This window comes from Haliotis rufescens, unplaced genomic scaffold (assembly GCF_023055435.1).
Source record: "Haliotis rufescens isolate VD_foot unplaced genomic scaffold, xgHalRufe1.0.p SCAF_8, whole genome shotgun sequence".
Classification (NCBI taxonomy): Eukaryota; Metazoa; Mollusca; class Gastropoda; order Lepetellida; family Haliotidae; genus Haliotis; species Haliotis rufescens.
In genome coordinates, this window is record NW_025964372.1 from 32382752 (window position 1) to 32410196 (window position 27445).

Below are 27445 nucleotides of genomic sequence, written 5' to 3' on the forward strand. Positions count from 1 at the left end.
AATAGGGGGCTCTTATTAGAATATTATTTTGGTGAAAAAAAAATTATAAGATAAATTTCGTTACGCGAATAAGTCTTGTGTACATTGATCAATCGGAAGGGGTGCTAATTGGGATTGTTCACTAGCCAATATCTTAGCAAATGTCGCTGTGGGCGCTTATTACGTCCAATATGGTAGCCATTATACAGGTTTCACTCATGAGGATGATACATCACAATTGAGGAAGTAGTTGGGCAAAATACTTCCAGTTGTGAAAAAAGATTGATGAAAACAGTATCCCTTGGATTTGTTGTTCACAATCTCATTACAATCAGATCTTTTACTCCTATACAATACCTCACTGCATTAAGATCTGAGGATGACTATAGGAGTTTGAGGCAGGTGAATCCAGCCAATCAGCACTGAGGCTTCTAAATTCTCAGTATGTGTGATCGAGGCATACAGACAAGCATATCAGATTTCTGTATCTCGGAACAAACTTAAACGACCTTTTCCGAAAGTGTATCATGAAGGCTGCGACATCATATTGTTGTGGATACTTTACACAAATATATTTTCTGAGCTCTGTTAGAAGAAGGTGCGGAGTTAGGAATAATCAGAAACCAACTTCATCAACCCAGTCCATGATAGTTCGTCTCAAGACTTTTCAGCCGCCCCTCGTGGGTTACCAGCAGCCTATGCTTGTCGTATACGTGGCGACTTTATGGACCAGGTGGTCAGGCTCGGCGCCTTGGTTGAATGTGTCATCGTTGATTCATAATATGAATCACTGGTTTGTCTGATACAGACTCTTTTATTTACAGGCTGCAGTCATATAGCATGAATATTGCTGTGAGCTACGTTAAAAAACAAACACACATTAAAAACAACAGTGTGCAACACAAATGGAGTGATTGAATGAGTGAGGTTTAAAGCCGCTTTTAGCAATATTCCAGCAATATCACAGCGGGGGACTCCAGAAATGAGCTTCACATGTATCCATGTCGGGAATTGAACCCAGGTCTTCGGCGTGATGAGCGAACGCTTCAACCACTAGGCTTCCAGAACACCCCTTATCGAAGGAATAATTGGGTTCTGTACAAGTTTACTTTGTTAAAATAGACTTTCCAACTGAAGAGGTAAAGGAAAGCTGACATCTGATTGGCTGAAGAACCCACACATCCTTCTTTTAGATTGGGTGGTCAAAGTTCACTCAGGGTTCAGCTGATCTTCCCGAGGCAAGGGAGTTAACTGACTGTAAAAGTCCATTTTCCACCCTTGCCGAACTAGGCTGGAATTTCTTGACTGGATCCTAGCGCCACCAGTGGCTATTACGAATAACGTCCCTTCTATGTCCACCTCTGATATCACTTACATTTGCTTCAAACAAAATGGCGGGGCCCAGTGAGGCCGATCTGATCGATTATCAAGATCCATATTGTAATAAAACTGGTCTTACTTTGTGAAGTGCATCAAATCACATGAGAACCTTGATTAAAAACATGAAAATATTGAGAAAATATCTGTTGACGGTACACATGCTTTGAAAATCTTGCAATCAACCAAAATCTGCATGGCACTTTATGAACTGGATGCTGATTTTGTGCATAAACTCGTTGGTCCATAATTCCAGCATAGTTCGGCAAGGGTGGAAAGTGAACTTTTATGATGAATGGTTAAGTCATCAGATCTTCACACAGAGAGGTATCATATAGGAGTAAAATATCTGACTTTAATGAGACGGTGTTATTAATAAGTCCACACAAAATGTGGGTTATACAGTTAATTTGAAAACAAACCATATGACTGATTTAGTCACTTTGTACACATATGCAGCCAACTAACAAACTCAAGACATTAAGTACAGGGCCCCGTTCCACAAAGCGATCTTAGGGCTAAGTTGATTGTAACTCACTAAGTACGCGATCTTAAATTTTGGTTACGATCGGCCGCCTGTTCAACAAAGCAATCTTAACTAAGAGAGTTGTAAGTTAAGATCAAAATGCTAAGTTGCTCCGGACCAACTTAGGATCGCTAAAATCGATCTTAAATATTGTACCATAACAACAAAGATGGCGTATGTTGACTTATTATTATATCAGATAACATTCTGACAGTCCACAGCTCACTTACTTGTTAGCGATGTCCTCCCTTATGCTGCCTTTCAGCTTATTGGTGACGGTAGAGCTGAATGAGGAATTAAGTGTTGTGTGGTGAACAGACACCTCATCAACAAGGACAGCGATCTCGCTTGCTGAAAAATTGCTGCGACGAACGCGTTTGACGCCGACAGAGGTCTGTGATTCAGCCATATTTCGACAATGCGTCGTCTGCTAAACATGACCAAGGGAGGCCACTCTTAGGGAAACTTTCGTATCTTCATGGCTGAAGATTCCGATCTTTGTTAAGATCGGCTACTTAAGAACTTGTAAAGTTACAATCGCCCTAAGATCGCTTTGTGGAACGGGCGTAAACTTTAGCTAAGACGATTTTATAATCGACGTAAGTCTCTAAGATTGATTGTAGTTACGATCGCTTTGTGGAACGGGACCCAGGTGGACAAGCGAGACTCTGACAGGTAGGCACTGTTGTACACAGCATACATACATCATAAACTGAACAAAACAAAGCTAAGGATCATGAATATCTTTGGGGATATTTTTAATAAATTGCGTGCTCAGTCACTACAGTGAGTGAGTGAGTATGGTTTTACGCCGCTTTTAGCAATATTCCAGCAATATCACGACGGGGGACACCAGAAATGGGCTTCACACATTGTACCCATGTCAGGAAACGAACCCGGGTCTTCGGTGTGACGAGCGAACGCTTTAACCACTAGGCTACCCGACCGCCCCGCTCAGTCACTACAAAAAAATATTTCCAAAAATAATTATGATCCCTGACGTCTTTTGTTTGGTATACATACACCATGATACACATCAAATCAGAAATACTCCATAAAAAAAGTCCATATAAAAATTCAGTCCAACAATTCCAGGCCTTTTCAGGCTCCCTCACAAAATTTCCAGACTATGCAAATACATTATTTTTATTTTTTCCTTTTAATTTGTTACATATTCGCGGATATTCAACTCTAACCAGAAGTAGATTGTTTACAAATTGTTTTCTTCAAGTCGAAAGTATTATTTCTAATGTACTACAGGTAATAGGGCTGATGAGGATTATTCAAGGTATCTCAAATGAATGTATCTATTTTCAATGCCTTTAAAAGGTAGAATCAAAGTTGAATGCCTATTAAAGCCTGTGCAGACCTTGAATACAAGGACAAATAGTTGTGCAGCAAGTAGTAGGAACAGGATGGCGGGAGAATAGGGTGTTATATATAAAGAGGAGGATGGTGTTGGGGTGGGGGATTTGACCAGCAATATTACAGGCAGTCAGCTGTGTATTGGACATGTTGGATGATGATGATGATGATGATGATGATGATGATGATGATGATGATGACTTCCTAATGGCCTGATTATACAGCATTCTACATCCTACTCTGTACCCTCGAACACATCCATGTTGTTTGTACCTGTAAACCCTTCTCAGGAAGCATGGTCTTGTTTGATGATATTGTTATTTTACTTGCGTTACGTATCAACTGGCATTTAAAAAAAAGAAATGTGGAAAAAGATAAGATCTAGAAATCAAATTTCACCTTTCTCTGGATTTAAATTTTTATGTAAACTTCTAAACAAACATGCATATTGATCAACAGCAAAGACCAACAATGGTCAATGACTGAACAAAATATCTATTACTGGGCTTAAAATCTATTTAACCGGATACCTTTTAACATAAAACTGTAACATAATGAAGGCAAGTAAGACAGTATCAGGCACTATTGTGACAATATTTACTCAAGATGCACACAGAAACTAGGATATATACTTGAGGCCAAAATAAATCAATTTGTAGATTTTCCTTCACACCCCATGAGAGTGAGTGAAAGAGTGAGTTGGGTTTAACGCCGCTTTTAACAGTATTCAAGTTATATCGCGGCGTGTCAGCTTAATGTGGGAGGAAAGCCTGAAGTAATGCAGGTCTCAGACTTTTACCCCCTTATATGAAACCCACGAGCACGGGTATGGTGCTGACAAACCTAGAAACATAATCTGTGTGAACCGGGATTCGAACCCACAATCATAGATCGCAACGCCTTAGACGACTGGGCCACCCGTGCCCCCACACCCCAAGAGAAGCAAGGTGAGGGGCATTATATTTTGATACTATAACTGTTTCATGGCATTGGTATGCATGAACTACTGACGGATGTGATTTACATGAAGCTTGAATGTTTGGAAGGACAATGTTTAGGAAGTATTACATCAAGTTTTCATTGTTTGTTTGTTGTTTAACACCACATTCAGCAATATCCCAGCTATATGACGGCAGTCTGTAAATAATCGATTTTGGATCACACAGTCCAGTGATTGACATCATGAGCATTGATCAAGCAATTGGGATACGATGCCATCAACAGACATGGGTGTACATATGCCATGCTTGTACCCCAATCTGCAGACAGGACTACAAGGATGTATGGACTTGCATCAGTGTGTGAAGTGAGTGAGTAAGCTTAATGCTGTCTCCATCAGTAGGTCAGTAGTAGCACAAAATGTCAGCTCAGGTATACATGTTAAGTTGTGAGAAAAGCAAAATTAATGCATGTTATAGACTAGGGCTGGGACGGGTAACTCGGGTACTCGGGTCGGGTGGGTACTGAGTAGGACCCGGGTACCCACAGGACTACCCATGGTTAATCATGTGATATATTGTTTAAAGACAAAAACTATCTAGAACTTCCACGGTTACACTATAAGTGACTAATGTTCGCATTCCTTCTGACTTCATATGTTTGCATAAAGATAAAACTTCAATCAACTTCAGTGTATACATGCATTACCAGAGAATTTTTTATATATGTGTATCAAAATACATTTTGCCAGGACTACGGTCAAACTATTCCCAATCGGACATTTTGTATCTCTCTCTTGAGACCTACAGTGGGTACCTGGGTAGGGTCGGGTAACAGGGGGGTGGGTACCCTGGTAGTAAATTTGGACTCGTCCCAGCCCTAGTATAGACGTATATCATGATCCGAGGCGCCTTGGACATTGTACTTTAGATTCACACTGGAAACATGGTCCACATTTCGTCTTACCAATATCTTAATTTCTACAAATGTCTAAAGGCATAGTAAATATCCATGAAAATGTTGGAAAGTTCTGAAACAAATTGGAATATTAGAGAGAAAAACTTAACACTAGAAGCAATACCAGGTGAAAGTCATCACTACATTGATCAAAATGAATGTAAAGAAACAAGTTAAAAAAAAGTTCTCAAAGGTACTCTAAATAAAAAAAGGACAAAACATTAAAATAATTCAAACCAAGAACACCCAGAAAATTAAGTATATTTAAAACCAACGAAAAAACAAAGCAGCTACCCCAAGTTAAAATCATGAAGAAAATATGACATGTATGATTCATTAAAATATCAATTTATTCATTTTCATATTAACTATTTAATACCTTGGTTAGTAAGGTAGGTCTATGGTCTACTTGACAATCTCTCTTTTTCTGTTATATGATTTGGGGATTATCTGTCTTCCCCTTTACTGTTCCTTGGAAGACCAAGTTCTTGTTGTACAAAACGATCTTAGCGCTACGATTATCATATGCTTAAGTTAAAGTACGGGAGTTATAATCACCTTAGTGCAAAGACAGCTTTGTGGAACGGGACCCAGGCTGACAGCACAATAATATATTATTCTTAGCGATCTTAGCGCTACGATTATCATAAGCCTGTGTTAAGTATGGGAGTTATGACCACTTTAGCACTAAGATAGCTTTGTGCAACAGGGCCCAGGCTGACAGCACAGTAACATATTACTCATTACATTTAAAACTCATTCCTAATTACTACTGGCAAATTTGTTAACTGATGTCCAATACTCCTTGACAAAGTATGATAAAGTTAGGTAGATATATAACATATGCATGCAAACATTGTTTATCCGTCAGCCTCAAATATAATGTAAATAAGAAGATATGTTATTGGGCATATTCTGTTATATAATGTGGGCATATTGACGAGGGCATATAGCCAAGTCAAATTTATGAAATAATTATTCTGATCTGACACTCTTAGCCCTTGGGCACCTTTAGAAACTGTAGGGTCAGATTGGTTTTTGAAGTCAGAATGGTGATATTCATACAAAATTGACCTTCTTTTATTTATTTCTAACCATTACATAGTAAGATCGACCACAGATAGGACATGTAGGAGTTACTCCCTATATGTGACATTCCATCATACATGTGAGGTACAAAGAGGACATCTTCCTGAGTCAAGGGAGTTAATTGACTTTTAAAATCCAGTTTCCACCCTTGCCAAACTAGGCTGGATATATGGAGTTATATTTGGGCTGGACTAACAAGACCATGCATAGTCTATTCAAAGTTGCGTAACGAAATTGGCATCTGGTTTGTAATCTGCCATACAAATTCGGTCGATTGCAGGATTTGCAAAGCATGTATACTGCCAACTCGGCATCAACAGATATTTCCCAAATCTTTTCATGTTTTTTATCAAGGTGCTCACCTGAATTGATGCCTTTTGTGAAGTAAGACCTGTTTTATTACAATATAGATTTTGATTATCGATCAGATTGTCTTGAAAAGGTGCCACCATTTTGTTTGAAGCAAATGCAAGTGACATGAGAGGTGGAATCTGATTTTCTAATAGGAGGGACATAACTCAGATCAAGCCCAGAAATTCCTGGCTAGTTCGGCAACGGTGGAAACTGGACTTTTACAGTCAGTTAACTCCCTTGACTCAGGAAGATGCAAAGGTGAGTGAGTGAGTGTTTTGTAGTTTTAAGCAATATTCCTGCCATATCACAGCAAGGGACAACACAAAAGGACTCCGCACATTGAACCCATGTGGGAAATTAAACCTGGGTCTTTGATGAGCCAATGTTTAAAAGGCTAGGTTACGCCACAGCCCATGATACGATACATGTAATTTTCTGTAAGACTACAAGATGCTGACTTCACATATATACAAAGGTTGAAGTTTCCACAGTTATATACATGCAACATTTAAAGTAGAACATTCATAATTCCTTGCAACATGATATCTACAAAAACACTCTCTTCAAATAATCATGTTTTGAAAAAAACAATGTTTTTACACAGATTCACATATTTCTGTTCTGGAGAGGAGAGTGAGAAATCAGGAAACGAAAGAAAACTGTAAGGACATGCTGGTTAGGGGAGAGACGTGCGGGTCTGACCGTCTGCGATCATCAGGTGTATTGTATCTCCAGGGCTCGAAAAATCAACTCATATTGACCAGCAGGTGCAGGGCGAGAACGAATTGAAGAAACTCTCGTCCTACTGGGCGTATCAATTGTATCAATTCATCTCTAATCGTTTTCAGTAAAAGATGCAAGATAATTTTGAACCTAAAATATAGATATCGCACGATCAAAGTAATAACAATGAAATATATGTCGCCCATATCATAAATAGGATGTCATACTTGGTATCTGTCTCAGAAATGGAAGTGCGTTTGCGCAGAAGTTATCAAAGCTAGTTTTTAATGGGAGATCATTATTTTTTAAATTTTTGTTGTAAGTGACTCGTTACTAACGCTAAAATGTCAAAGTGATAGTGAACAGCTGATGATTGATTTTGTGAGGAAAATGGCTGACATACAAAGTTTTTTTGTTGGGGATGGTGGGGCTAACGACAAAAAAAACATGATTTAATTAACAAACAGGCCAAAAAAAGGAAAATTTCTTAAATACAGTATGACTGTAAAAAAAAGATGGCGGGGACTCTGAATTACATTTTACTGTCAGACATAAATAACAACATAAAACTTTTAAAAATTTAACATAACAATTGAAAATATTGCAGGACGAGCACAAAATATTATCGACTTGCCCTGCAGAACAAGTTGGATTTAAGAATTTTTCGAGCCCTGATTTTCCATCCTGTGTTGATAAATACCCTGGACCAATTTACTGCCATAACTTGATTTACATGATGCTAAAAATACCGTCCACTCAAACCGCAGTTCCTTCCAGGCTGAAACTAGTAGCATATGACGTGTACATGCTCGCCTTGTTGTTCATAAGACAGTCTGGTCTGTGCTGTTAAGTTGAAGCTCATGGGCCAGAGAAATTCTGTGCCAAGTTTGTGATAAGAAAGATAAAACTATGGTGGCGAATGAGTCCATGGTATTTATGAAACGGAACAGAGACACACGACACTGAACAATCGAGGAAGGCGTCGGACAGGACATGCAAACTGTCACTTACAGACTGAACAGCAGAATTCATCATAATCGGTGCCTGTTGACAAACAGTCAGTCACATGAGAAGAAGCAAAGATAGAATGAGTGTGTCAGTCAGATGGGTATCGGGCTGTCTTGAACAGTATTTCAGTTACATCACAGCAGGTCGGTATTACATAGGAGGATAGTCCACTGTGGCATAACTTGTAGCTGGGTACCACTATGGCAATACCACAGGCATGGTATGGTGCTATACCTGGGATCATCACCGAGATGAATCCCAGATCAGCGGATCCTGGCATGGCAAAGGGACATAACTCTGAAAGCATCTTATGGCATCATAGACCACTGGGTGATCCCATGCCTCCAGCAGAGGCAAAGACATGGGCCAATGTGCTTTGAACATGTTAAAGCAAATTGCTTGGTTCCTATTACATACCACCTCTACCTGGTAAGTTACTTGGGCCTTACATTTAAATTGTACAATAAAATATAAATATTTGAGGATCATTTTGATGCAAATTTGTGAAAATATCAAACTTTTAATAACAATTCTTCACTGATTTTAACAGCATGTAATAGAAACCAAACAATTTCGGCCTATAAAATATGGTTATTATACCTCAATATGCTGAAATACAAGGAAGGTGGATGTACGGGGCTTTATACCACAGCCACTATCACCTCATCTATGTGAGGATTTCAATGATTGGTCGAGCCTGGCAAACCAGTGGTTGATAATGTGAGCACCTATCAACCTTCGATGACTCAACTCAGAGTTGGGCTTCAGTGATACTGTCAAATTATTATCAAAATTTAGTATAAATTGTGACCAAACAGGGACAGATTGGACCCTAAATCTCAAGGTGAAGAGGGAAAAAAAGAAGGAACAAATTGTAAATAGAATATTATCATGATGGCACCATGCAAAGGTGTGGTGTCTATATTGCATCATATGCTATACCGAACAATACTATGAGTCAGAAAACAGTCACACTTCATCAACTGCCCTGTTGTCATCAATACTTAGGTTTGTCTACACGTTCCACCATCACCCGTCATGAACACATTTGGCCAATTTGCAGTATATCAAGGACTCATATCTACTTAATAAGCAATAAACTGAGGCAGTACATAAGTCATTGAAGACAAATGAGCCCTACTCCTCTAGGATATTTTTTTTGTGAAACCTGCCATTGCCTGATTTTGAAACAATGTATAGAGTATGTTGTAGATGGCCGCAAGGCAATGACATGTTACAAGACGTGCTGTTTGTGCACTGTATTCTGGGCACTCATTGGTCAGAGCACTTGCTAATTTCCCTCTCACTTGTGCCAGGCCATGGTTTGATTGGCCGGTTCAAAATAGCGTAAAGTGGTCGCACATACTCGCGGGTGATGAGGAATGTAGTTTCAAACATGTGAAGCATTGATGACTAGGTCTCAAGTTTGACAAAATTCCATTTTGAGACATACAAGGTTCAGAATCAGATGAATCAGATATTACTCAATAACTTTATAGCAATGAATTTGCATATTTCACAAATGATGTTTTTGTCAAATTTTGTCCAGTGTGGAAAGATGTCCCATCCTGCTCTGAACTGATCAAGAGGCAGACATGCAGGGAGTTTCAGCCAGTAAATCTACACACGAGAGCCACATGTGTTTTGTGATACTCCAACCCTCTATCACATTTTCTTTCTTTTCAATCTCATTCAAATGAGATCTTAGTGCTTGCTACCACTACACAAAGATCTGAGGACATCCCATTACAGGGCACATCACAGCCTTTAGGGAACTATGACCGACCAATGAATTGATTAACAGGAAGTAGACATTTACATATCAGAAAGCAGCTTTCTCGAGCTTAACGGAATTAGTTACCAAAATGGCGAATTCCATCAACAGACCATAGAAAATCTCTTCCGTTTCAAATGATTATACCACTGAAGCTAGAGACACAAAAGGATTTTGACAGAATCAGTCGTACAGCCTGTAACTGATGATCAGAACACTCCGAGTTAACCTCCTCAAGGTTGCATGAAAACACATTAGAATATTCATTTTCGTAATCTCATAAGCGACGTTCTGATTGGTCAGCTGAAAGCTCTTTCTGATGCACCCCGTGATAGGATGTCCTCAGATCCTTGTGCATGGGTAACAAGGACTAACATCTGATTTTGGTGAGATTAATTGCTTTCCTGAATCATTGTCTACAACAAGAGAAACTCCATTACATTCATTCCCTAGGTCAGAAAGTGCCCTTGATGTGACAATTCCCTTTACAATGACCTGTGTTTCTGTCAGTTCAATAACAGCATGGGTCCTTACAATAGGAATGTCTAAACCAAAAAATGAGGTCATTATTTCAATATACCTCTGGCAACGTGATCCAGTAATTTCAAATTAGATAGGTAGATTGGGCAGTTGTTTAATGATTACATACAAACAAACAGACAAGCTGATTGCTATTTTCCCCACACAGCTAGTTGCAGGATCAGTCTCCTTTCCTAACAAAGGCTTTTTTTCATGAGGTCCAAAGTGCACCCTCACTGTCTGTGTTAGTTAGAACTGGCTGCACATCTCAGGCTAGTGGGTGGGTCCAGGGCTGACACTCAGTGGGGTTAATGTACAGAGAACAGTGATAGTTACCCTCTCTCTCACGTCAGACAGAACCTCCTTCCCACTCTTCTGGAACTTCTTCCCTTGTCGCTGGAAAACAAACATAAGGCTAAAAAAAAGTCATGGTTCTCAGGCACCGCCTGCGTCACTGCTTGGTTCGATTTTATTTCCATTATAGTTTTATTTTTTTTAAATCCTTAAATATTTCAAGTCCATCTGTAGTCAAGTACTTTATTCCAGTATTTTACTCATCAAGGAATACATTTATATAGGGAGGCCCTTGCCCAGGCTGATTGTACACAACTGTTTATTTGGTTACATAATTATATACCAGTTTGAACTAAAAAAGACAAAACAAGAGTCATCTTAAGATGACAATCCCCCCTGCCTGTCACATTAGGTCCAACTTGATGAGAGTATTTCCTTCTAATCTGTCTGTCCGTATACAAGAGTAGTTATTGTGCTATCATAACAATACCATGGAATTGGGATTCGGAACTTTGTCAGGTACACACCAATATGAACAGTCAAAATCAAAGTTGTTGCCATGGAAACAGAATTTCTAAACACCCCTAAGTAGCAAAAGGCAAACTGGCTAGACTGGGTGGACAGAGTGGAAAACAGTGCGTCACTCATTTCTGGGTGGTCACTGGTGAAATAATTGCACAACAACAGTAACCCAAAGCCTTGGTGCAAAAACTATGAGTGTTCAATGCTTGGAAAATTTATTTGAAGAGGGGGTGATGGAAAGGGAGGCAACTCAGTGGTAGAAACTAACAGTCCACTAGTCCTTATAATGTTAACATATAGCAAAACCCATAAAAATGGCAAATTTCTACTAGTCCTTATGATACCTTAAATATAGGGCTATGGCTGACATATTGCCGATGTGACGTTCAACTTTAACTCACTCACTAAATATTGGGCAATTTGGCAAGGACTATAGGACTAGTGCCAAATTCTACTGTTTCTTATGATACCTTAACTATTGGGCAATTTGGCATGGGCTACAGGAATAGTGCCAATTTCTACTGGTCCTTATGATACCTTAAATATTGGGCAACTTGGCAAGGACTACAGGACTAGTGCCAATTTCTACTGGTTCTTATTATACCTTAACTATTGGGCAATTTGGCAAGGACTACAGGCCTAGTGCCAATGTCTACCACTGTAGCTGTACCTTCATGTTGCCGGCCCACTCCTTGTACTTGGACTGAGTATTGAGTTTGTCAGCGTGGAGCACAGCCTCCTTCTCAAACAGGTCATTGAAGCCTTCACCACAGTTCAGGATTTCAAGGCGGCCATTGATGAACTGAAAAAAGAAACAATATGCCAAACAATCAGAAATTAAGCTCTTATGATTCACAAATACCTTTCAAAATTATTGCAAAAAACAGAGTAATCTTATTATTTAAACTTAACTCAATTTAAAGCTACGGATAACGTTTTGATGATGAAAGCCTCATCAGGAGTATGGTCTAACAGCTAAACTCAAAGCAGATCATTTATTTATTAAAGGATAGTGTTATCCATGAGATTTTTTTAACAAAAATAGTTTGTGTCAAGAAAATATAGGAAAAAATTATTCCTTCAGGTTTTATTCACTGGATGGCCTGGAAAATATTCTTTGTCGCCTTCCAAGTAAAAAAATGTATTTCTTGAAACACATTAAACAGTGACATAATAACAAATATTCTGTCTTTAACAAAATTCCCCTATAGTATACATTTAGCTTTAAATACCGGTACATGATATATAGAATCTCACCTGAGTGTCTTCCGAGGCCAACTCTATACAAGTGAGTGAGTGAGTGAGTTGGGTTTAACGCCGCTTTTAATGCTTAATGTGGGAGGAAAGCCCGAAGTGCCCCCCCACCTATATACTAGACAAGTTGATAAAAGTTAGAAATATCCAAGGAATGCTCAGGATATTTTTACTTTTATTAAATAGTCCTGGTATATTTAAGCTTGGAAGACAGAAGTGTGAGATTGCTATGTATCACCCAAAATCATTCTTCCAACGTTTTAGGTTTATCAAAAGAAATAACCAGAGTCATGACAACTTCAGTGCCAGAGAGAATAGTGATGTCATTTGATTGTGATGTCATGGTAACTGATGATGTCACAATGGTCTTCAAAGCATAGTCATGCAATTTCATTGCAGCAACATCAGTATCTTCTCAGAGATATTGTTTGATCTCACCCAAACAATATCTCCTGTGGAATGATAAGTTATCATAGCATAAATTATTGGCAACATTAGGGCAACATTTGGGCACCTGCTGGAAGATCTGCAGCTGGAGCATCTTCTGCAGGAACGCTTGCATGGAGGGAGTTGCACGTGATGTCACGAAAGCGTCAGGCTCAAATGTGATTGGCTCTCCCGTGTGGAACTTGAGCGCATCACGATATCCACCTTGACAATAAAATAAAAATATTTTGACATGAAATAATAATTCAGCATGTGAAAAAACACTTTTGAATATCACTTTTGCATGAAACTATTGATAATAATCTCTCAGTTTCAATATTCAGATTCAGTTTCAGCATGATTACTTTTTCTTTCTATTCCTACTTCTTTTTTCCTCTTTCCTAACAAGCATCATAGTAAATTGAAGATGGACACAATTTGCCACTAGGCTCCTACTTATTGTTTCTTGGTTAACAAACATATAACACAAAAAATCCAATAGGTAGGTGGGTGGAACAAAAAATACGAAATTGCAGATTTCTATTTCTGTATTTCAAAACATCAAGTTAACAGTTAAAAGCTGTGCATGCAGTTTGCACGCAGCAGATTAAAACAATATAAGTGCTTTTCATGTTATATTTTTCCAGTCTTCTATTTTATTAGGGTTGTCAGATATATAAACCAATGAAAGAATTTATTGTCTAAGAATACCTATGAGTCTGACGAGAGCATTGAGGAATGCACGAGAAATGGCGTCCCCCGATTCCAGCATGGAACTCTTCACACGTTCCCCCTTCAGATGTTTCTTGAGGTAGGCCAACTGGAAAGTGAGTGAGTGAGTGAGTGAGTGAGTTGGGTTTCATGCTATAAGTACATCTCATTTGTCTTGAAGTGTCTCAGCTTGTAGGACAGACTGAAGTGACTCGAGTCATGAAGTTTACCAAACGTCAGCCATTGAAAAGAATATAATTAGTGAGTTCTGAATGAAACAATATCATGAGTGTGCCTTTATAGTTTTATGTTTGTTTGTTTGTTTGTTGTTTAATGGCACCCTCAGCAATATTCCATCTATATGACGGCAGTAAATAATCGAGTCTGGACAAGATAATCCAGTGATTGACATCATAAGCATCAATCCACGCAATTGGGATACGATGACTTGCATCAACCAAGTCAGCGTCTCTTACGACAAGGATAGTCACCTTTTACGGCAAGCATGGGTTGCTGAAGACCTATCCTACCCCGGATCTACATGGGCTTATAGTTTAATGAAAATTGTACACATCTCGTCATATACGAGTGCCATGGAATCTACACTCACAGGAGTACCGTTGAAGGAATATTATCGTTCTGTGTTTTCTTCTCATCCTTCGTTTAGATTGGGCGGTCAAAGATCACTGCGGGTTCACCTCATACAACCTTCTGGTTGTCTGGGTTGTCAGATCTTCATACCGAGAGGTATCATATTGTACTAATGTTTTATGAGATTTGACTTCGAGAGCATAACATCTCAATTGTATTTCGATCATTTTATTTATTTTGTTTATCATTATGAGAGATCCCTGGATGATCTTTGATGCAGTGCTAGAAATCCACTAGCCCTTCAAACATACTAGCCTCAGACTAGTAGATGCAGCAGTAGAAACTAACAGTTTTTGTCCACTAGTCCTTATAGCAAAACCCTTAAAAAGGGCCAATTCTGCTAGTCCTTACGATACCTTAATTATTGGGTAGTTTAGCAAGGACTACAGGACTTGTGACAATTTCTAACGCTATTAATATGCAGTATTTGTTGGTTTGTGAATTTGTTAAATGTCTCACTCAGCAATATTCTAGCTATATGACAGTGGTCTGTAAATAATCAAATTTGGACCAGACAATCCAGTGGTTGATATTACGAGGAACAAACTACATCCCCTCTAACGACCTGGCAGCAGGTTGGGGGCCAATTCTAACCCAGGACCCCCACTGCTCTCACCACTTCCTCTGGCAGGTCCTCGAGGTCGCTATGTTCTGTCTGAACTGTGTTCTTGTCTGCATCAACGATCACAGCATCACCAAGTTCAGATGGCCGCAATTTCTATGGCAAAGAGAAAATATAATCTTGGATATAGTAACACTTATAAAGAGAAGAAGGGAGGTAACTACATATGCCCAACATAGAGATTATTACACGTGTGTTGAAGAACTTTACGAAAAGAGTGTAAATGTATTTGTATTTACCCAGCAAGAACAAGGCACATCATTATTACTGCACATTTTTCTAACTCTTATTGTGGACCATATTAAGATTTTATATGAGCCTTTTAGAGTTGACTTCGTCTTAGATTAACCAAAATGGATATGCAGATATTACAGAACTTTGAAGTACATAATTCCTAGAATGGTTCTGTACACCCTACCCATACTTTGTATGTCTTCCAACATGTTGAGAAAATAACTATCATAAATGAAATGTCGCAAAGTCTCCATCATGTCATTTCTGTCCATAAAATGTGGGCAATATTGAAAATGGGTAAAGTTTTCGTCAATTACAATTTTCACCCCTCTAAACAAATAGAGGAAGAGCAAGTGAACTCACGCCCATTAGTGTTGTGTGGACTCCTATCACATACGGCATGGGTGCTCTGAAACATCACAAATAGGTCATGTACGGGGCTTGTAGTCAGCAATATTACATGTCCAGGCATGAAGACCCACAGTCAGCAATATTACATGTCAGAGCATGAAGACCCACAGTCAGCAATATTACATATCAGGGCAAAAAGGTGCCCAGTCAGCAATATTACATATTGGAGTATAAAGATGCACTGTCAGCAATATTACATATCAGGGCAAAAAGGTGCCCAGTCAGCAATATTACATATTGGAGTATAAAGATGCACTGTCAGCAATATTACATATCAGGGCAAAAAGATGCACTGTCAGAAATATTACATATCAGGGCAAAAAGGTGCACAGTCAGCAATATTACATATTGGAGTATAAAGATGCACCGTCAGCAATATAACATATCAGGGCAAAAAGATGCACTGTCAGCAATATTACATATCAGGCACAAAGATGCACAGTCAGCAATATTACATATTGGGAGTATAAAGATGCACTGTCAGCAATATTACATATCAGGGATTGAGGTACATGCAGCTCAAGTGGAAATGTTCTATAAAGTGTATTGGTTGGTGCACATTATCAGAGTACCATGGAGAAATAAATGATCAGACAAAAACTCATCATTGTACCAAAACTGAGATATGAACACAATTATTATAATCAGTATCCAAGGGACACAACTCTTCACTCAACTTAGTACACAGAGCCATATTGTTACAACGACTTACGAGGCATAATCTATTAGGTGGGCAGGTAATACAGGTATAAACAGGTACTGCCTGAAACAGAAGCATGTCAAAAGTTACTTCACAATAAATCATGTAAAAAAGGTTTATGCATTTACTTCTTAAATACGCCAATTCATAAGTTATTTTTTGACATCAGCTGATTGTTCATCATTTCTTATCTGATTCCAAAATCAATTCTTCTGCAGTTATATTTTAGAGAAATCAACAAAAAGTAGATTACCAAGTCATCAGTTTTTCATTAACATTTTAATGTTACTGACATTTAAGGCATTTCAAGGCCTTACTCAGGCTGCGTGAGGCTTGTATTTTAAAATGATTTTCTTTCTTAAGCTTACACACTATTTTTTCAGAATGATTGTTAGTGCTGGTTGTAATTTTTAAAAGAAAAACACTTCTACCTGAGTGAGTGCCACAGTTTGATTTCATGGCACATTTTATTCAGTTTCTCACATTTTTTTCTGTCCATCCTTATACCAGCTTACTTTTGTTCCCATTTTTAATAGTCACAAAGGTGTGTCAGGTATTAAACAGTGTATTAATCATAAATAATGTTAATTGTATTTTCACAGGGATAGTTTTTTTTAACATGGTCAGCATGTCTGTACACTTAAAAATATAAAAAGTGTTTTGTAATTCCTACCAATGCATAGGATAAAGAAGAGACTCGGCCCCGTGGATGCACGCCGTCAACCGACTCAGTTTCTTCGAAGTAAACAGCAACCGCCTTTCATTGAGCATACTGAAATGATTCAATAATAACCACCATGTTATATGCAGGAGATCAACCAGGGATTTTTCTAGGCTTCTAAACCAAGGTCCCCTGTCAGACCACCTTCCTGAGGCAAGTGAGTTATCTGACTATAAAAGTCCAGTTTCCACCCTTGCCGAACTAGGCTGGTATTATTGAGTTACATTTTGGCTGGACTAACGAGTCTATGCATAGACCAATCAAAATTGCCCTCCGAAATCGAAATACGGTTCGTAAACTGTCATGCAGATTTCGGTCGATTGCAGGATTTGCAATGCATGTGCACCGCTAACTAGTTGTCAACAGATATTTTCTAAATCTTTTCATGTTTTTAATCAAGGGATCACTGATTTGAATCACAATATATAGATCTTGATTATCGATCAGATCGTCTTGACTGGGCACCGCTGTATTGTTTGAAGCAAATGCAAGTGACACGAGAGGTGGTAGGTGATTGGTCCATAGGAGAGGCATAGAAGGGACATAACTCGTAGTAGCCATAGTTCAGCAAGGGTGGAAACTGGACTTTTAAAGTCAGTTAACTCTCTTGCCTCGGGAAGATGTTGGCAAACAAATTGGGAAAAAAACCACAAGTTCGTATTTTCTTAAATTCAGGAGTATGTTGATATTTCATTCAATGCAAAAATGTAAAACTAAACGTTGAAACATGTTGTCAGTGAAATGCAGTCATGTCTACAAAACAATAACACTTGTTATTGCTATAATAACATGACCTGGCGAATTTCAATTCCAATTTTGGAATATTTACTGACAATGGGGCAGAATATCAGCCTGTCCACATTTGCAAATGAAGTCAAATCTATATGTAAGTGAAGAAGATAGATTAAGTGGTAACACCCAGTGTTTTAAATAAAGCAAGCAAGTCAAAGGGGCTGTGTCAAGACTCAGATGTAAGTGTTAAACATTTAGTGGACCTTAGATTCAAATACTATAGAAGTCCTGAGGGACCCCTGGACACCTCTAAATATCAAACACTGCCACCTTTGGGATATAAAGTACTTTTTCTTGATATTTGAAATAATAATAGAAAAAATAAAGTCAGTTTAAGCAAATAGCATTTCAGACATTTTTGCTTCAGTAAACATTAGGATACTATGGAAAATCAGACTCACCTGGCAAAAATGACCATCATATTGTTTGTATCTATTGCATTGTAGTATTCTGTTAAATTACGCTGAAAACAGAAGAGAATTTCATTATGCACTGACATAGTTAAAATCAAATGATGGAGGTTCATGGATGATTCAACACAAGCTCTTCATACCAGTACATGGGAAATTCATTCTGCCATGGATGAGTGAGTGAGTTTGGTTTAACGCCGCTTTTAACAGTATTCCAGTTATATCACGGTGTGTCAGCTTAATGTCGGAGGAAAGCCCGAAGTGATGCAGGTCTAAGACGTTTACCACTTCGGTAAAACTCACGAGCACGGGAGTGGTACTGACAAACCTAGAACCATAATCGGGGCGAACCAGCATTCGAACCCACAATCATAGGTTTCTGGTGTGCCCAAGGGACGCAACTCTGCACAGCGAAACGCGGCGCCTTAGATGACTGGTCCACCCGTGCCCCCTGCCCTGGATGAATCTTATCCAAGGCAAGCAGCGAAATCCTTAAAAGTGAAAGACACCAAAACAAAGTTGGTGGAACTCTCCTTCTCTGTTATCAGTCCAAAGCTCCGGAACTCAAGTAGACTCATGATTCTTTCCAACGTCAACTCATAAACTTTTCTCTTTGCACAAGCTTATAGATATTTTCCCTGTATTTCCGACCCGTGAAGATCTGGGTTAAAAAAGGCTTTGAGCAACCCATACTTGTCATAAGAGGCGACTAACGAGATCGGGTGGTCAGGCTCACTGACTTGGTTGATGCATGTCATGGCATCCCAAATGTGTAGATCGATGCTCATACTGTCAGTCACAAATTTCATTATTTGCAGAGCCATGTCATATAACTGTAATATTTCTGAGTATGGCGTTAAACAACAAACAAACAAACCTGTATGATTTTTAATGTCTTTCTATAAATCCACTGAGCAGCTGTATGTACCTGGAAGGCTAGGCTTTACTAGTTCAGCATTATTATTGTCATTGACAGGTAACAGCACAAGTATTGGCTTATTTTATGAGTTAGGGATAGTTGTTGGGCAGTATTGTCTAAGGGGAGGCCACTCCGATCAAACTTCCTGTAATGACCATGTGCTCACTGGTGGCTTTGTAAACCTGCATTCACACACACACAGTTGTCTTTGAATGGTACCACAATCACGGTGAGACACTTACACTAGAAGGAATATTGGGTAGTTGGGAGAGATCAGGACTTGTGAAGCTGAACATCTGAAACAGATCAATCAAAGAATATTGTCAAGTAAGGGAAGCTGGTTGTTAATCTTCAGCACGATGATCACACACCTCATCCACTCGGCCACCCACTAACCTACCAGCCCTTAAGAGAATACCATGCACAAAGGAATTACAGATAATGGATCACATTTGTCTTGGGATTTCCAAATACACACTTTGAGACTGCTTCAGAGCAGTAGAAATCAACCAGGCAAAGTCGTGGTTATGTTATTTACCTAACAAGACATTTCTGTAACGTCTAAAATTCTACTACCTTACCAAGAAGACAAAACAACTTCAATCCCTGGAAGATATTGTGTAATTCAGGCCAGTACCTCAGCTAGCACAATGGTGTCCTGACAGTCATATGAACCTTCGGTGCTATACATTGCCGGTTCAACCTCCAGGCTAACATATAGTCATTGAAATCTCTTATTAACACAATAAATGTCTCCCTTCCATTTTGTTCCTGATCAGTGTTAGAAATTGGCACTAGTCCTGTAGTCCTTGCCAAATTGCCCAATAGTTAAGGTATCATAATGACTAGTAATTTGCCTTTTTTAAGGGGTTTGCTATATGCTATCATTATAAGGACTAGTGGACTAAAACTGTTAGTTTCTACCGCTGCCGATGCTGATTTATCTACACATACTAATCAAAAGTGGTTAAAGAACATCCAATTCTTTCATACTACTAAAGTCAATCTGTCATGTTCTTAACTTCTTTTGAGTAGTTTATATATTCATGTGGAATAAACCTAACTATGCTTTGCCTATTTCAATAACCGAGACTGGTTTTCATTAAACACAGATATTCTGCAGAGAGGGTTCAGGAGGACAAGTAAAGAAAATACGCCCTATAAATCACCATTACCCAATTAACTTTGAGATACTTGCAAATACACATAAAAAGTTTACCAAAACAAATAGAATAAGGCTTAAAAAAATAAAAGAATTGGTTCTCAGGCAATGGCTTTTGAAAATATTGTGTTGGCGGGCACTACATCATAAACCTATTCATTGGGATCGCTATTAAGTAAGAGACTTAATAGGCATTAAAACCTATTGTGAGGTTTTACTTTCCAGTCGGGTTAAATCTCATAAACAGGGACGGTGTAATGTCCCTGGCATTTTATATAATATCCCTGGGATTTTATAGGATATTCAAGTCATATTTGCTATAATAACCCAGGGATTTTATTTGATGTCCTGGGTATTTTATTAATGTAACTTCCGTTCAGATTGTAACATGTAATGAAATGTAAAATCAAATTACAAATGTTTTCTTTATATTCCCGGGGATCGAACTCGCAACCTTCATATCTGTAGCCCAGTGAGTGTACCACGAGGCTACAGAGGTGTTGATAAGCCACACTGGTTTTAAGAATGTCCTTTTCAAGATCCGTACGCCAGCAACAGATATTTTACGCGCGTTTCCTAAGGTTCATGGAAAGTATGTTCGAATCATAAAAATGTTGTTTTAAGTTTCTGTTTTCGGTTTATAACTATGGAAAAACACTTTCCCTCGGTTTTGGTAGACACAGCATGCCCTGGGGGTCGGGAAAAAGCATGGGGGCGAAGCATACTGTCTACCAAAACCGAGTAAGCGTGTTTTCTCCAATACATAAACAATGGGGTACAATCAATCTGGGAAAGGGCCTCCCTACATATATGTATTCCTTGATGAGTAAAATACTGGAATACAGTATTTGACTACCTTTGGACTTGGAATATTTAAGGATTTTTTTTTTTAAATGGAAATACAAACGAATTGTGCGGTGAACTTTATGATGATGCGGGCAATGCCTGAGAACCAAGACTATTATTGTTTTTAGCACAACACTTTGCAAGATTACCCAACACACCTTTTCAGCTTGCGAACCTGAATATCTTGACTTATCTTTATTTACTGATCGAATGCAGGCATCAACTATTCATAAACTTTACTGCATGGCATAATGCACAAAAGGACTACGTTCTGCACATTGCAACCGAGACATTATCGCTTATGTGAATTTGGGGCAGCACACAAACGGAAGAAAATTAGAAGTTACTGAAACTGCATTTTAAGCAGAAGTATTTTTTAAAATGGCACATCATTGGTTTAGTACACCAAATAAACTGGATCAAAGGGAGTAAAAATATATGGAATACCCTAAGAAAATAATCAAACACGCAGCGTGATTGATAACAAGTAAGCAAAAACATCAATGGCTTCAACCATTATCTGGAGCCGAGGCCTACCTCCTGTTGGGCAAGGATGGTGACAGGCACCCCCGGCATGGGGATCTCATGATTGAAGGTGTTCTCCAGCAGGGGCGTCAGGCTGTTGTCGTCCGTGCGGTTCAGCAGCTCCGCTACCATATTCAGCAGCTTGTAAAACACCTCAAACCATGGCAGGAAGCTGAAAATAGGGAGTCGTTATTTAAATGGAACATTTAATTAAACCAGAAGGATGTAACACAATGGTGAGGTGACGGGAGGTGAAAAGGGGTTTAACGTCGCGTTCAAGATTACTGCAATCTCATTAAAATCAGACCTCAGTTCTCGCTACCGCTAAACAAAGATCTGAGGACATCCCATTAGGGGTCACGTCAGAACGACCTTTCATCCAACCAATCAGAGCGTCGCTTACCAGATTATGAAAGTACAGTTGGAATGTGATTTCTAATCATGCAACCCGAAAACTTTTAACTCTGAACAATAGTTACGGGTTAAACGACTGAATCCATACAATCTAGACCATCTATTAGCCATTCCAGAATGTTCTTTTGTTCAGGTTTCAAATTTGTAATCGAGGATTTGTCAGAATATGTTTCGAAGCGTAGTCGCCAATTTGAAATTAGTGCCGTAAAGCACGAGAAAGCTGCCTTCTGATTGGTCATTCCATTGGTCGGTTAAGGTTCGCGCAAGGTCGGTCTGACGTGACCCGTAATGGGATGACCTCAGATCTTTGTTTAGCGGTAGCGAGAACTAAGATCTGATTTTAATGAGATTGAAGATTACTGCACTTATATAGTGATGTGTGCGTGCGCGCGTGCGGCTGCCTGTACTATTCTAACACCGATTTGATAGTCCTAGCCAATTGAGGTACCATACCGAAGTTTATCATGAATATCCCACTCAGACACAGTATATTTATTGAGCCGACCAGTCCTTGATTAATCCCCCTCAATGCCAAGCCCCGGGCAGGTCAACAAGTACCATCATTAGAACATCTATTGGTGTGACGAGGCTGGGGATCAAACCAGCAACCTTCCACTCTCCGGACGCTCAAAACACACAGCACAGAGGAAGTGATGTAATACAAAGATGCCAGCTAACATTGTAACCTTGAATACATTTAACATTAGATGAACTAACTCGGACTTGTGAATGTTGCCAATTTTCATCTCTGTTAATATGAGGTGAGGTGAGGTGAAATTGGGTTTAACGTCGCGTCGAAGACTATTGCACTTATATAGCGACGTGCATGCGTGTGTGTCTGTGGCTGCTTGTACTAGTCCGGACTGTTGCCAATTTAAAGTGCTATCTCACTGAGATACCAAGCCGCAGTTTAACATGAATACCCCACTCAGACACAGTATACTGACTCCGAGCCGACCAGTCCTTGTTTTAGCCCCTTAATGCCGAGCGCCAGACAGGTAAACAACAAGTACCATCTTTTAACGTCTTTTGGTATGACGCGGCCGGGGATCGAACCCCGAACCTTCCGCTCTCCGGGAGGACGCTCTACCACTAGACCATGGAGGCGGTCCTCTGTTAATATGAACAGAGACATATGCATTCACAAATTCAGTCACAAATTTATGACCTTACCAACATGTTCAAAACATGTTCGCACCCCAAAATTCAAATGACATTAGATATTTATCAATTCAATTTTGTTTTGGATTCTGGCAAATTCGACTCTAAAGAGAGCAGAAGATGATTAGCAGGATAGCAGATAACGCTATGGTTACTATGGTTACTGACTTAATACAGATCCATACAAACTGTTTTCATTGTTATTGTTAACAGATATCAACATTGATTTTCAAATAGTTCTAGGTAATATATTTGAGATTGGGATTAGTTAGAAAAGTCAAGGTCATTTCAAAACAGTACGAACCCTGAGTGCGAGACATGCGGAACGTATTACCTGATGACACAGAGGCAGGTTTGTGCGCCGGTTGCATGTCGACAGAAGCCGAACCTGTACTGACTGTCCTGGTCGGTCAACACAAAGGTGAAGTGATCTACGTTGGAGCTGAAACAGTGAATCATCCCATCAGATGTGTCTATCTAACAAAGTTATTTAAAAAAACAAACAAGATGACTTGCCAAACTAAAGCTCTCTTAAGCCACAATGAATCGTTTCAAAGATAAAGTTAAATTTGACTTATGGATGTCATTTCTTAATACTTTTAATTAGGAGATTTGGGGTCCTCTCACTTTAGAATGGATACCTCTCATGCATAATTTGGAACTAAGCAATTTTGGCAGAGCAAATTGCAGCATGCCAGGTGAGGTGAAGTGAAATGGAATTTAACATCGCGTCCAAGATTATTGAACACCCTGAATTTCCGCTCTCCAGACGGACAACTCTACCACACCTGGGCCAGAAAGGAAAGATGTTTGTATTTTGTTTGTTGTTTAACGCCGCACTCACCAATATTCCAGCGATATGACGGCGGTCTGTAAATAATCGAATCTAGACCAGACAATCCAGTGATTGACTTCATGAGCATCGATCCAAGCAATTGGGATACAATGACATGCATCAACCAAGTCAGCGAGACTGACCCCTAGATCCTGTTAATCGCCTCTTACGACAAGAATAGTCGCTTTTTATAGCAAGAATGGGTTGCTGAAGGCCTATTCTACCCCAAATCTTCACGGGTGGGAAAGAAAAGAAGATACAAATAACAAATAACAAACAACTGAACTCACCAGTCCATCTCACAAGGGTAGACAAACCTTGGTATAGTCTTAAGTACTTCCTGAAAAAGGTCAAAATATCCATTAATAGCACTGAATCTTAACATGCTTAAATTGCTTGCTTTTATTAAACAAAATCAAACATTGTTTTTCTCAATACATGAATCAAATAGATCCGACAAGCAATCTAATTCAGTAGTGTACTGAATCTTCACCACAAACAACCGTGACATGCTCCCCGACCATAACATGAACAGTTAAATATAACAATACTTCAAAACCACTCAATGACAGGAACAAAGTTTTCCTTGCAACCATGCCATATCACTTCCTGATTTAACTGATGCACTCAGCTTCAACAAGTTCATTGAGGTACACTTGTTGAGACAGTAATATTCCAGCAATTTCAAGCCAGGCTGTATATATTCCTAAATAATCAAATATAGGCATTGCCAAACAGTCATCCTTAGCATTAATGTTTAAATTGCAAGTGATTCTGCGGCATTTGATGGGCTAACCAAGCAACCCAAAAAATATACATGATATATTGCACCATGCCCACCAGCTGACTACTCAGAGCTCCAGATAAGCTTTTGGTGTTGTGGGTATTTTACCCATGCATTTTAAAATCATTGGGTATCAGTAATTCTATCTGGGTGTTTAAATTTCTTTATCCCACCAGTTTTTACACATGTGGGTATTTAAGTTAAATATTTAAAAACTCTATTTATCTAGGCCCTGCAAACTGGTGTCGTGTGGGTTCGAGAGCTCTATAGGACTCAAAAATACCACGATACTTCCACAAGAAAGTGTGATGGCAAATGATCATGATGTAACTGTCATCATGGAGTTTGGCAAGGTTGACAGAATGCCCGTTTATAATTTCAAACTAAGTTGCTGATTTGCTAATCGAATACGCACGGTTACTTCACAATATTTTGATGATACGCTCAAGTTTTATTTTTGTAGCGTATCTGTAATGTTCGTTGCGTATTTGATACGCTTGGATTTTATTTTACTGTGTTTTTCTGCATTTCTGACGCGTATTTCATGCAGATACGCAGCTTATCTGGAGCTCTGCTACTGTTTCCTGATCGGCTGGTAATAGAAGGGGCAGGGCTTGGGGTGCATTACTGTGCTGAATGTTATCACCGATTCATACTGTTGTCTGGTTTCTTGTGTTAATGGCTACATAAGCACTCTGTGAAGTTATTACTGTTGACATGTCTTTCTTGTTCTTAAGAATTGATTTCAATATGTTTTCTGGAGTGCACACATCAAATCTGGTGTCACACTTTGACTTGTTTGATAGGCATTCCTTAGAAATTGACGGGTGACAAGGTAGACACAATTTTATGGATAAGAACTTCTTTGATACTGTAAAAAGCTCCTCCACCTACTATATATATTCTGTACTTTGTCCCTCATTCAGTCCTGCTTGACAATGGTATAAGGATCCATACCGAAACGTTGCTTTTTACAGTATTAAAGAAGGTGTTATCCATAAAATTGTGTCTACCTAGTCACACTTTGAGTAAAAAAAGCCAATCTCATTAAAATAAGATCTTAGTTCTCGCTATCGCTAAACGACCTTTCATCAGACCAATTAAAGCGTGGCTTACCAGATCGTGAGAGTGACAGTCGGAATGTGTTTTCTAAACATGCAACCTAAAAAACGTTAAAATGGGGTATTCCGAACGACAGTTATGGCCTGTACGACTGATTCCGTCAAAATTATGGCCTGTCTCTCGCTTCCGTAGGATAAACATATGAACGGAGGAGGCGTTGCAAAGTATGTGGGAAGCACTGCCATAAAATCGTAACCATATATTAGACATTCCGGATTGTTCTTTTGTTCAGTTTTTAAAATTTTAATCGAGAACTGTGTCAACACATTTTTCAAGCGTAGTCTGAAATGGAAGTCGCCAGGTTGAAACGAGTGCCGTAAAGCTCAAGAAAGCTGCTTTCTCATTGGCTGATATCGACTTATTGTTGTTCGTTTCAGTGGTCGTTCAAAGTTTGTGAAAGGTCGTTCTGATGTGACCTGTAATGGGATGTCCTCAGATCTTTGTTTAGTGGCAGCGAGAACTTAGATCTGATTTTATTGAGATTGAAAAAAAGCGGATATAAAGAGCATGCACACTGTTTTTTCACATTTATACCTCCATTACCACAAAAAGTATTGAAGTCAATTCTGAAATAATAATCCATGACCTTGAGGTCCATGACACATGACCAGTCAGGCGATCCATTGGTAACCATGGTAACCATCAAATCCTTGTTAAGTCTGCTGTTACCATGGTTACACCAGACGTATTCTGCACTGCAGTTCCCACATGTCCCATGCCCCATGTGGGAACCAAAAGGTCCACTATAGTCCCCATAATAATTACATATGCAGGTCTAACTGGGATACAATTTGACATGCCAAGTCCAGCCAAAATGGTGAAAACTGTCTCTGTCGTACAAGGATGGTCGTGAAATGAAAATGTAACTTTAAAATTCAAGAATAAAATACTTAAACATTTCCATTGTTTACAGAAGCCTTGTTTTACATGTTGATAGTAAGTAAAAAATTCACAGAGTGGGTTAGCATTGTGTTTCCTGTAACACAAAATAGTCATTTGCTGATTTTATAGTGCTAGCCCACTGAGATACCATGCCGCAGTTTCACATGAATACACTACTCAGACACGGGATACTGCCTCTCAGCAGACCAGTCCATGTTTTAGCCCCATAATGCCAAGCGCCAAGGAGGGTACCATCTATTAACGTCTTTTGGTATGACGTGGTCGCGGCGAATCGAACCAAACAGTCAGGTGAGCTAAACATAATGATGCAACTCACCGCATCATCATACTCTGGAGGATACTGCTGCAGGATGAAAGCATCTGAAAAAATCAAGAGGCATGAAATAATTGGAATCCAATGACCATTTTTCTTACGG

At 39.1% G+C, this 27445-nt stretch overlaps 1 protein-coding gene across 1 annotated transcript in view; it reads right to left on the reverse strand.

The window, feature by feature from the left end:
• The window catches only part of LOC124115979 (DENN domain-containing protein 1B-like), a 56075-nt gene that overhangs the window by 15483 nt on the left and 13147 nt on the right, over window positions 1-27445 (reverse strand). The window contains exons 3-17 of the mRNA XM_046477163.2: window positions 27346-27389; window positions 24511-24560; window positions 23720-23827; window positions 21823-21982; window positions 19520-19573; window positions 18350-18411; window positions 17109-17207; window positions 16448-16498; window positions 15688-15733; window positions 15085-15186; window positions 13818-13926; window positions 13195-13331; window positions 12097-12228; window positions 10947-11006; window positions 8321-8353 (exon numbers count right to left, since the gene is read on the reverse strand). Of these exons, the coding sequence (XP_046333119.2) occupies window positions 8321-8353; window positions 10947-11006; window positions 12097-12228; window positions 13195-13331; window positions 13818-13926; window positions 15085-15186; window positions 15688-15733; window positions 16448-16498; window positions 17109-17207; window positions 18350-18411; window positions 19520-19573; window positions 21823-21982; window positions 23720-23827; window positions 24511-24560; window positions 27346-27389 (1247 nt within the window). The remainder of the gene's footprint in view (window positions 1-8320; window positions 8354-10946; window positions 11007-12096; window positions 12229-13194; window positions 13332-13817; window positions 13927-15084; window positions 15187-15687; window positions 15734-16447; window positions 16499-17108; window positions 17208-18349; window positions 18412-19519; window positions 19574-21822; window positions 21983-23719; window positions 23828-24510; window positions 24561-27345; window positions 27390-27445) is intronic.